This window comes from Arabidopsis lyrata (assembly GCF_000004255.2).
Source record: "Arabidopsis lyrata subsp. lyrata unplaced genomic scaffold ARALYscaffold_5, whole genome shotgun sequence".
NCBI classification, from domain to species: domain Eukaryota; kingdom Viridiplantae; phylum Streptophyta; class Magnoliopsida; order Brassicales; family Brassicaceae; genus Arabidopsis; species Arabidopsis lyrata.
This window is the reverse complement of record NW_003302551.1, coordinates 17,351,827-17,363,583: the sequence shown is the minus strand read 5'-3', so window position 1 is coordinate 17,363,583 and position 11,757 is coordinate 17,351,827. Positions and strand designations below refer to the sequence as shown.

General features: G+C 33.1%; 3 protein-coding genes and 1 long non-coding RNA gene across 4 annotated transcripts; 1 reads left to right on the top strand and 3 right to left on the bottom strand.

Moving 5' to 3' along the window:
• Positions 1 to 1,035: 1,035 nt before the first annotated feature.
• LOC9312355 (caffeoylshikimate esterase) lies at positions 1,036 to 3,794 on the bottom strand. The gene is made up of 8 exons (XM_002876241.2): positions 3,223 to 3,794; positions 3,121 to 3,153; positions 2,906 to 3,032; positions 2,677 to 2,823; positions 2,121 to 2,251; positions 1,908 to 2,048; positions 1,688 to 1,786; positions 1,036 to 1,515 (listed from the first exon to the last, which is right to left on the bottom strand). Exons 1-8 carry the CDS (start codon positions 3,223 to 3,225, stop codon positions 1,258 to 1,260), a joined length of 939 nt encoding a protein of 312 aa, XP_002876287.1. The 5' UTR covers positions 3,226 to 3,794; the 3' UTR covers positions 1,036 to 1,257.
• Positions 3,795 to 6,349: 2,555 nt separating this feature from the next.
• On the bottom strand, positions 6,350 to 8,338 carry LOC9314092 (caffeoylshikimate esterase). Its single transcript, XM_002876240.2, has 7 exons — positions 8,170 to 8,338; positions 7,909 to 8,038; positions 7,665 to 7,811; positions 7,392 to 7,522; positions 7,058 to 7,195; positions 6,879 to 6,977; positions 6,350 to 6,772 (listed from the first exon to the last, which is right to left on the bottom strand). The coding sequence occupies exons 1-7, from the start codon at positions 8,185 to 8,187 to the stop codon at positions 6,497 to 6,499; spliced, it is 939 nt and encodes a 312-aa protein (XP_002876286.1). The 5' UTR covers positions 8,188 to 8,338; the 3' UTR covers positions 6,350 to 6,496.
• A 212-nt stretch (positions 8,339 to 8,550) lies between these two features.
• Positions 8,551 to 9,735, bottom strand: LOC110228668. The gene is made up of 2 exons (XR_002332136.1): positions 9,153 to 9,735; positions 8,551 to 9,054 (listed from the first exon to the last, which is right to left on the bottom strand). It is a non-coding gene; the product is annotated as an uncharacterized LOC110228668 (long non-coding RNA).
• A 155-nt stretch (positions 9,736 to 9,890) lies between these two features.
• Positions 9,891 to 11,716, top strand: LOC9314091 (60S ribosomal protein L35-3). Its single transcript, XM_021026625.1, has 4 exons — positions 9,891 to 9,989; positions 10,095 to 10,230; positions 11,255 to 11,411; positions 11,501 to 11,716. The coding sequence occupies exons 1-4, from the start codon at positions 9,986 to 9,988 to the stop codon at positions 11,573 to 11,575; spliced, it is 372 nt and encodes a 123-aa protein (XP_020882284.1). The 5' UTR covers positions 9,891 to 9,985; the 3' UTR covers positions 11,576 to 11,716.
• The last annotated feature ends 41 nt before the right edge of the window (positions 11,717 to 11,757 follow it).

Genomic DNA, 11,757 nt, shown 5'->3' with positions numbered 1-11,757 from the left:
TTGTCATAGCTCCTTTCTTCTTCTTCTCACTCAGATGCCAATTGAGGACGATGATAACTTGCAAGATCAAACCTCCGAGACAATCACAACTCAAACAACACAAATCTGAGAAACTCATTATACAAGCAACAATTACTCAAATCTGAGATATAAATAGCAAAACTACAGTGTCCTTAATCACTAAAACCAATAACAGCAACACTACAATGACATCAAATCTTTGACTAACCAATAAAACACTACTATACAAACCACAACACCACTCAAATCAGGTGTTTCAAATCAGTTTCCAGCTTACTCATTCGACTGAAGTAACTTTAATCTACACTAGAATGAAATGCATGAACTAAAACACCATTCGATCCAACACAGAACCGAGTATATAATCACAGGTTCTAAAGACAACCATATACTCAAATCATAACCTCCGAAGCAATAAATTCTACTATGTGAAAAGAAGAAAATCTGAATCCCAACAACAGCTAACAGACGATCAAACACAAATCTATCATCTCTGTAAATTTCAAAATCTATCATCTATGTAAACCTAATTTTCTTCTAACATAACAAACTAATCCGAGCGATTTGGTGAAGCAACGAAGGCGAGAACACGTACCTAGGTGAAGCAGAGATCGATTTGGCTCCGATTTGGCCGGAAATCTGAGCGAAATCGGCGAAGCAACGAAGGCGAGAAAATTAGATGCAACACGATTTTTGCCCAAATGAAAAACAATTTCCGTTAACAAAATTCGAACCAATCCGCGGATGCCACATGGCCACAAGAACGGGCTTAGATCAGTTCTAGTCCAAGACCACTTCTCATGTTCTTAATCCACTAATCCAACATTTTATTATTTTTTTAACATAAGATCAGACCATTAGTTGGTCCGATAAACATGGTCTAATCAGATCAAGTTGTTAAAAAACAGCTTCCATTTTTTTATTTAGTTGATGATTGTTGGATATAGTATTTACTAAAATAATTCAAAATCAAGGGTTATACGATCAAGAATTTGATATAAGTACTTTGGATTCTTGTGTTTCGTTAAATCAGTATTATAATCACAAGAACAACCCAAAAGATTAGAAATACAAATGTTGTTTACAGAAAAAAAAATGGTTTTTGAAAACCATCTATAATCTCTTAAGCTATCATCCAATTTTTTTTTTTATTCAAACCTTAAAAAGAAAATGTGGTTGCACTTGGTGCAAAGAACAAGACGTAGTTAATTATAGTCTAAACCGAATCTGAGCAAATCAGATTTGAGGTTTTGCTTCATGATTTTTAGCCTTCACTTGAAGAGTAGTGATTCTTGTCTGCATCCATTGGACAATGTCATTGAACACAATCTCTGAATTCTCCGGAGGCTCTCCAAAAAGAAGGCTATGCCACATTTCTGGATACAACTTCAAAGTCTTGTCATTAGACAAAGCCACCTCATAAAGCAGTTTGCTCCCTCCTTTATCAGTCACTTTATCATCTTCTCCATGCAAGACTATGAATGGCATTGTCACCTATATCTCACATAAACATATCCCCAAATTAACATTAATTTTACATTGAGATATGTGGATTGTGTATGTTTGTGTAATTATTTCACTTATAAAAGGCACACAAAAAAAAAATAAAAAAATTAGTGACTGGAACAAGCCAATGGAACTTTGCCTCATTGTGTATATGTATTACCTCGTTCAACCGGTTCTCTAGATCGAGGCTGGTTCTATAAAGCTCGCTCATTGTCTTCATACGAGGCCTCCCATTGTAGCAATTTGGATTCGCTCTTATCTGTGTGTTTAAAGGGTCAGTGGATATCGACTCTGGTCCGAGAAGGTCCAGAATTTATTGGTTACCAAAAACAAAATCTTATCTTATAGGCGATGTATCGAGAAAAAGAGAGTAAGAGTACCTCTTGTCTCTTTTCAGGCAGTTTAATCGCGTTATTAAGGATATCGGGTCCATGAACTATCGATTTCCATGATGGAATCAGATTTGTAACCATATTTATCATAGATATAACCATTCGTGATGGTTTCATCTCCTCAGCAATCTGACTCTCATCAAATTAGTAATAATTATACATAATTCTTATATGAAATGATATATGTGTGAATATGTTCACCTTACACATGGGAGCAATAAGGATTCCTCCATCCCAAAACTCTGGTTTCTTGCGGTGCAAGAGAAGAACTACGGCTCCTCCCATCGACTCTCCCATCAAAAACTTCTTCTTCTTTGTGTTATCTCCCATCTCTGCCTCGCACAACAAACAAAATCCAAGTCACACGGTTTAGCTAGTATCGCGGATAACTAGTGCATTTGCACCAGACAATGGACAATGGTTTAGAACAAATTATTTTTGAATATGTATAAATCAGGATCTCGAGTTTTACTTAAGATTTATTTACCATGTAAATATATTACTATAGATTTGCAATGAAACTCCAAATAATTTGAGTTTATATTTACTTCTAGTGGATATTTTAAAAATAAAAACATTTTAACTTTTTTAAGAAAACCTTTTTGTTTGCAAAAAAAAAAAAACTGATAATTTTGTTATATTTTTTTTTCTCGTGTAGTAAACGCAGAAAATTGGTTTTGAAACAGTGTAGGCTTATATCTAACGTTATGACAAGCCAGCAATGTCAATGTGTAATGAGGTCAAAGAAGAGATGGACCAGATATTTTGGTGAAATGTGAAGAGACATCATCGATGAGAAGATCGAAGTTATCAATGTAGACAGAGAGACCGCCTGATCTCCCATGTCCTTCATATTCAATTCCATACACAGCAAAACCTTCTTTTGCAAACTTAGGTGCTATATCTGTAGGTAAGAATAATTCACATTAATATTCACCTCTTTCTTCTTCAATGAATGCATATATAGGTATATGTAAAATAGATACCTTTAAAGGTGGTGCTGCAATCAATTGCATAGCCATGGCAAAAGAAGATGAGAGCTCTTGGTTCTTGATTGACTGGAAACCATTTGCATGTTAAGAGTTGCATTCCCCGCGAATTGTCGATGAATTCCTAAATCATCAAGCTCATAATCATCGACTTATTCATTTGAAAGATTACAAAAACAATGAATCTTAAAAATCAGAGTAATGAAATTTACCTCGCTATATCCAACTTGCCCATCCACATGAGCCTGTAAATGACAAAAGTCAAATCACATGTAAAGATTTTTGTAAGTTAGAGAAGAAGAAACGAAACTAACCATATTTGATCCCAGATAATGTAATGTGAGAGTAGCAACTAAAACATAAAAAGAATATATGGCTTAGGTTGTTGTTTCTTGTGGGAGAAGAAATGTTTGAAAAGGGTTGAATTAGACAAATAGTATAATGTCCTTTTTCTTCGCTCGCAAGAGCTATTACTAATTTTTTAGAGGTGACCTAAATTTAGCAATTTCATAACACCAAAATTAAAGTAAAGCACTAATGACGGGATGAGTTTTTATTTTTTTCTTTCTTAAACGTCATTTAGTGAAGTTGTAACTTTATAATAATGATGCCCAATTAAGTCTATACTAACAAGAAGGTTGGTTACTTTTTCCTTCTTAAATTTCAGTTTCTCACTTAAGACTTTATCATTGATACGTGTGTTCTATGAAGTCATAACCTGCTTTCTGACATTTCCATTTCATGGTTATCAGACTTATCAGATGCAAATTATCGTCGATTGTTATAATTTTTTGAAGTCGGATGCAATTTGCAGCTAGTAATTAAACGCAGAACAATAAATGGTGACTCAAATAAAATAAATATATCACATTTCAGGTTTTGTTTCCAAAAATATCACATTTTTTAAAAAAATAAAAAATGCCACAAACTTTAGGTCATAACTGATTTAGTAATTCTTTTTGAACTCTAACTATCCACAGTATTTTGGGATCTAAAATTTGAACAAAATGAAATTTCTAAGTGCAATTCAAACCATAGTACATCTGTACACTGTAGGATCTGATAAAACCTTACAACATCAAATTCTGTAGTCTAGTAACTATCCTTCATAAGTGCTTTATGGTCATATATTAAGTAAAATTTCGCAAAAAAAAATTTTTTTTGGATTCGCAAGCAAAAGTTAATGCAATGTTCTAAATCTCATCCTTTTAGTAATATGGTTTTCATGTTTACCATCCAAGTCAAACCCAAACGATTACGGGATATTGTTCTTAAATTCGAGTTTGTATTGGATCACGCAGAGTAGATTGGGGGGATCATCTTGGGTATAGTTACTTTAGAAAGAAAAAAAATGATGCTTCAAAGTTACGCCAAATGAGCAAAAGATTTTGGGTTAAGCTTTTAGCTTATTTAAAATTGGAGGCTTTTAATCATAGGTTGTAAGAATTTGGAATTCAAATGAATTTACTATTCAAGCAAGGATTGGAAATGTTGTTGTGAGTCGTACGATACACACCACGATTCAGACTCTTTTGGTAAACATGTTTCATGTGGAAATGAATATATAAATGGATCAATAAAATTAGCATTAAGCCAAAACAAATAAATACATAAACATCACAAATATGAACAACAAAAAATGTTTAGAGTGGTTTTTCAGGTTCTCAATGGATTTCAAATCAATCAAACAGACTCTTATTTTTATTGGAATGATAACAGAAAAAGATTAACGAGCCTCTTGCATATATCGTAAGTTACAACATCCCTTATATATTAACTAGATCATGACCCGCACGTACGTGCGGGGTTTCTTATTTTAAGAAAATGTGTTGTAATAAACTTTTTGTAAATATAAAATATTTTGTTGTTTTTTTTTGTGAGTGAAAATATTTTGTTGATTGGTGATATATATTGTTGTATATATATTATAATGTACACAGAAAAATGTAAAATGCTATTTATAATGTTTATGACATAATAGCTAATGTTGTGAACCATAGGTCAAATTTTGGAGTTTGAAATTGAAGAGTAAATTAGGAAAAAAATCTTATTAGATAAAAATATAATATAGGTTAGATTGATGTAAAGAAATTTATTTTATATAGTATTTATAACACAATCTTAGATTAATTGTGAGATAATCAACTACGTGGATGTATGCATAATATTTATAGGAAATAGATTGTACATGAAATTAGGTTTAATTTGTGGATGATGACAAAAAATACTAATCTTAGTGATTCCCAATTAATAGTATAGATTGAGAAGCATTTTTAAAAAATAACTTTACTCTCATGTGTGATTAACGAAAATGTCATGCTGACATGTCGTTCTCACAGAGCTTCTCAATCCATTTAATTAAAGGTCCAACATTTATTAGGATATTTACAGATTTTGCCATTAGTTTTACTTATGTTTATTTTTTCTAATTAATTTATGCTTTTTATTTTACTCAATTAATTAAAACGAAAATACAACTAAAACTAGATTTTAATCCGCGGTACACCGCGGGGCTATACTTTAAACAAAAGTTTGAAAATTATCTATAGATATAACCTATTGTTTTGTTTGGTTAAATATACTTACATATGTATATATTATATATATTACCCCGCGATACTTTGGGTCGATTTTTTATAACAATAATTTTTAAATTTTAAGTTGTATTTTTTTGTTAATATTATTTATTTTATTTAGTGTTTAAGATTATATAACTGTATATGATTGTTAATCCTAGGATTTCACCTGTAGTATACCGTCCCGTATTAATATCGACCCAAACTCGTCCCACCATATAACCCGTCCCATGAAATTAAACATCATTTTGTTATATTTCTTTTTAATAATATTTTAATTTAAAAACATATACAATTCGAGTCAATTTATAAGTTTGCTTTAAAAAACATATAGTTGTAATGTTTTTATTATAATAAAGTAATAATATATAGATGTTGCTTACTATAGTTATAATCAAAACCAACTAAAAATCTAAGTTTAGTGTTGATTATGAATCATAGTTACGACCAAAAAAAAAATTAATCAAATACAATTAGTGTAAATTAACTAATTAAGAAAACAAACAGAAATATAACAAAACTTGCTTTAAAATCGTTAACAAAAAAAGGAAACATCATATTTAAGCAAGATCTTTGGAGCCAAAATCTTTTTTTCATATTTTTTATTTAATTTTCCAAATCTTAAGAATTAAATCCAGTGGCATTCCATTGTAAATAGTAGTGAAAGCCAGGATTTATTTCATAATTGTATTCAAAAATGTATATATAGATATGTAATTAAGATATACAAATCTATACAAAATGGAGTACCTAATATTTTGTGTATCTATTAATATAACAATATATCACGAATCATGATAAACACAAAACATTAATACAAAAATGAAAATTTTCACTAATCTTGATAATTATTAATACACTACTGTTTATCTAATAATATAAAATTCGAACACCTTCAATATAGTTAATACATTAAAATTTATTTAATAATCGTTTTGTCCCGCACATAGTGCGGGTTATTATCTAGTTCTTCTAGTAATACATAAAACTCATCGTTTTAGTTCACGAACACTTATTTTTGCATAGAAATTCCATCATCCATTTGCTTTAACTCAGTCTCCAACCTTTGGTTTGTGACAGAAGCTCTCTCGTTTAACCAACTTATGATATCACTGAACACAATCTCCAAATTCTCAGGAGATTCTCCGTATAAAAGCCCATGCCACATGTTCGGGTATAACTTGAAAGTCTTGTCCGAACTTGAAGCCACCTCGTATAGTAGTTTGCTTACGTTTTTGTCAGTAACTTTATCATCTTCACCGTGAAGGACAATAAATGGCATCGATACCTGTTTTTTTAAATCAAAATATTAATGTTTATTCACAAATTTTGTTAATTAAATAAAATCAAATCTTGGATATATCAAAGGAGATCGATAAAAAAATATGAGAAACCTGATCAAGATTCTTCTCAAGATCCAAGCTAACCAGTAAGAGTTGATGAGCGGTTTTCAAGCGAGGCCGGCCCTTGTAGCAATACTCATTGTCCCTTACCTTTACAATCATTTCTTTTTAAATAAAGAAAACGTACGTCGAAAATTATACTAAAATGATGATAATCAATAATATGTTACCTGTTTTCTTATGTGGGATTCTTTAAATGCTACGTCAATGATATCGTTGCTAGGAACTATCTTCCAAGTTGGAATAAACCGAGTTAGCTTTGTGAGAAATGAGATCACCATTGGATGTGGCTTTATGTCTTCTGCTAACTTTACTCAAAAAAAAAAAAAAAAAAAAAAAACAATCAAGAGATTCATCTAACTAAAAATAGTGAAATAGAATTATATATATAAAAAAATAAACTTGAACTTAAAGTTTAGAAGTCAACACTTTTATAGTAAGGATATATTAAACTAAGGGCTAACTTAAAACTTGAAGAACACGTGATCAATCGATCATACATACCTTACACATGGGGGCGACTAAAACGGCACCGTCCCAAAAATCAGGCTTCTTTCTCTCTAAGAGTAACACAACTGCTCCTCCCATGGATTCTCCCATTAGAAACCTCATCTTCCCCTTATTCTCTTCCCTCGCTTCACATTCATCATTTCCAAAATATATTAATAATAACATTTTCAAACGGAGGGAAAAAAGAAGAAGAAGTGAAAATTATCAAAAAGACCACGTACAAAATAGAGGTTAAACTTATTTGTTGGTATTTTAAAGAATTCTTACCACAAATTGAGGAGTAATGAGAATAGACGTCATGAACAAGATCATCAAATTTTTTGACGTAACCATTTAATCCCCCGGATTTACCATGCCCTTCATAGTCCATTCCATAGACCGCGAAGCCCGCATTAGCCAACCTCATTGCAGTGCCTGATGAATATGTTTTAAAATTGATTAAAATGTTTTCATCATTTTGCTATGAATGTATTGACGATTAATTAATCATCATAATTTTAAAAGACGGAACTGCTCATGGTGATGCTTGATTCCATGGCGTAGCCATGACAGAGAAAGATTAAAGCCTTTGGTTCTTGCTGCTCCTCTGGTTTCCATGAACACGTGAAAAGTTGAATACCTCGTGAGTTTGAAACATAATCCTAAACAACAAACGAAAAACCAAATTTTAATATCAATTTTTTTGTTTTTTTTTTTACATACAAGAAGAGCAAGAACTTTCATGATAAAAGAGCTAACTCATAATTGAAAAGAGAGAAAGATTAAGACATACCTCTTTGTACGTAACCATGATGTTCTGTTTTTGTTATATGTTTCAAGCAGAAAACTGGATTTTGTATCAATATATATAGAAGAAGACGAGGGTGACGAGATAAGAGATTTATATTTGACCAAAAAAAAATTAGTCAGAGGAGAGAAGAGTCAAATCAGATTGAGATTTTTAACGATAAACCGCTTAATGCGTGTTTTCAAAAAAAAAAAAAAAAAAAAAAAAAAAAAAAAAAAAAACCGCTTAATGCGTTTACTTATGGGACCAGCTGACTAAAATAATATATCCTGTGAATTAACTAACTTTACTTTAGGGGAAGTTACCGTTCGATATATGGAAAATTGCAAGACACGAAGGTCGATGTTTGAATCAAAGAAAACTTAATTTTTTTTTTTTTTTCGTCTGAATTTTTATTAATAAAACAGAGAAGGATACATCGACCGGAAGAGTTAATATCCCCGGTAAGATAAACCGGCGGAAAATAGTGATATTCCCGGAGACAAGAGCCCAAACAAGGGAAGCATACATAAGCCCGCAAATTCCGACTAATCTAAGCTCGGAACCTCGAGAAGCATAGCCCGATTACACGGGAGACAAGAACTTAAAGCAAACAAAAGGTTTTACATGAGATTATACAAACTACTAAACTCAAACTTCCCATAAAGGTTCAAACCGAGAGCAGAAAAAGATCAGACATCGTTGGGGCTCCGACAATATCCAATAGAGGCTTCAACTCTTCTTGTCCTCGCTTAAAATGGGTAGACTTCGGAAATTAGAAACCTTGTGCTTCATAAGTGTGGCACGACGAAATGCATGGGCCGGATTTGAAACTAGCTCAACTAGTAACCGGTTAGGAGGACGCACAACACATTCAGATCTCGACCAAACCTGAAAATAACTTCGAGTGGAGGAAACAAACAAGAAAAAAAAAAAAAAAAAAAAAACTTCGAGTGGAGGAAACAAACAAGGTCGCTTAAACGACTCACCATAAACTTCAGAGGGAAGGAAAGGTGAAGGATGCGATTCGAATAAGCCTAGGGAGAAACCCACAAAGAGAAAAGAGCAGTTGCAATAAAATCTCATAAAACCATTAAGCTAAACTAACTAAAGCCTTCTCAACAAAAGAGGAGCAGTCGCTTATAAGGAGCAGCGACAACTCCCGGATCCACACCGACCACTCTCGACACGGCCTAGCCAACCCAGAGAAGCATCTCCCAAGACTACAACGAACCTCGCCAAGACGAAACTCCATTGAATTCATAAAGAAGAAACACCAGAGATTGCAATAATCTGGAGAGTAAAAATGAGTTCCAAACCCCAAAAAAGACAAAGACCTGCGAGAGATATAGATCTAGAAAAGAAGATCTGAAACTAAAACTGAACCCTTGCATAACCAAGGAGAAGAACCGGTGAGATACAAGTGAGAAGGAAGCACAAAACATAAGCTAGAACAACTGGCCGGAGCCACCGTCGGAAGGACGGCGGTCACAGAAGCAAACCCTCGAAGCTTTTTTTCTTTCGCTCTCTCTGTTTTTTTTTTTTCGACCTTAAAAGTGTTCTCGTGAAACTCCCAAAGAAAACTTAATATTAATGAACTTTTGTACAAATTGCAAATACCAAATGGTGAATCAGATTAACGTATTAATTACCATGATGACTAAGCTCCAAACCTAAAAAGAATAAATAAAATTTTCACTATCTGTACTAAACTTACGGCCCATTTATATAATTCAGGCCCATTTAGTTTAGGGTTTCTGGTCTCTCTCTTACCATAGCAGTGCAAAGAGACTGAAAGAGAGAGAGAGAGCTCGAAGACGCCATGGGTAAGTCCTTACTCTTGAATCATTTCCACCATTATCGTTTCATTTCTTGTGTTTGCTCTCTGAGATAATTTAATTATTGGGTTTTGTGAAATTGATCGTGAACAGCGAGAATCAAGGTTCATGAGTTGAGGGGTAAATCAAAATCGGATCTTTCTACTCAATTGAAAGATCTGAAGGCAGAGCTTGCTCTCCTCCGTGTGGCTAAGGTCACTGGTGGTGCTCCTAACAAGCTCTCTAAGATGTAATTATTCTCTTCTCTCAGCTCTCTCTCTTATAGCAACAAACTTGATTTTGTAGCTTACTTTGATAATGTTGTTATTGCATTTTGAGCTGCTTGATATTGGGATCACTAGCCTCTTTCTGAGTATGATCTATATATAGCCCCTGTTCTAAAAATCCCCGCCTAACCCCGATTATTCCCCGCTTAATCGCTAGGCCCACCTTCTCCGCTTTGATTAATGACTAATCCCCTAAAAAATCAGTAACCCGATTATTCTCCGCCTAATCCGATTACTTCCCGCCTAATCCGATTATTTCCCGCCTAATCTTACATACTCCGATTATTTTTTAGATTGCAAGTATAAAAAAAACATTTTATTTTTGTTATTCAATCATTTGAATTGGGAGTTTGTGATGTTTTACATAACTTGTGTTTTAATAAAAATCATAAAAATTTGTTTTTATTGTAATTTTGAAAACAATATTGGATTAATATATTTTAAACATATTAAAATAACCCTAAAACTAATTCCCGATTAATCCCCGATTTTAATCCGATTTTCCGATTAATCGCTAGGCCCATGCCGAGCGCCCGACTAGCGCCTAGCGATTTTTCAAACAATGTATATAGCTAGTGAGAAAAGTCATTGTGGATTTTATAATTGTTAGTTGAAATGTTTATGTTTTACATAATTGGGCATTTGATACATTCATGTCATTAGTGTGTATGCATGGTACTTGACTTATGGAATTGTGGATATTTGGTCTCTAAGCATCAATTTTTATGTTCAGTGTAACTAGAATTCTTAGCATCTTAAGCAAATTTCCTCTGTTGATTGGTTTGAGTCCTAGATTAGTTTTTGGAACCTGTAGTTCTTGTCTGTCTACAAAATGGGAAAAGATTGATAATTATATATAAATCTATTTGAATCTCTGAACAAGCAAGAACCTTGTTTGTTTAGGACTTTTAGCAATCTTGGGAAGGCCTCAATTCTCAAGTTATTATGGATCTGAATGGGGTCCTTTTTTTTATTGGGTTGTTGCAGCAAAGTGGTGAGGAAGTCGATTGCGCAAGTGTTGACTGTGATCTCACAGAAACAAAAGTCTGCTCTTAGAGAAGCATACAAGAACAAGAAGTTGTTGCCACTCGATCTCCGTCCCAAGAAGACTAGAGCCATCAGAAGGAGACTCACTAAGCACCAGGTATATGATACGATGGTTTTCCCTATTCTAATTCAATGGCATTGTTTGTTTTGGTCCATACTTAATGACTTATTCTCTGCATTGGATAGGCGTCTCTAAAGACAGAGCGAGAGAAGAAGAAAGAAATGTACTTTCCAATTAGAAAGTATGCCATCAAGGTTTAATAATCTTTCTGCTGTCAAAGATCTCCTTCTTCTCTAATTTTCTTTGAATCAAAGATTTGATTCCTCAAACATATCATTGTATGATCTCTCACCTTCTTCGTTTCAAATATGATATAAACTCTATATAACTTTTGAGAACTAGCTCCTGGGGTGATCTATTTGGTTTCTTGACAACAAAATCT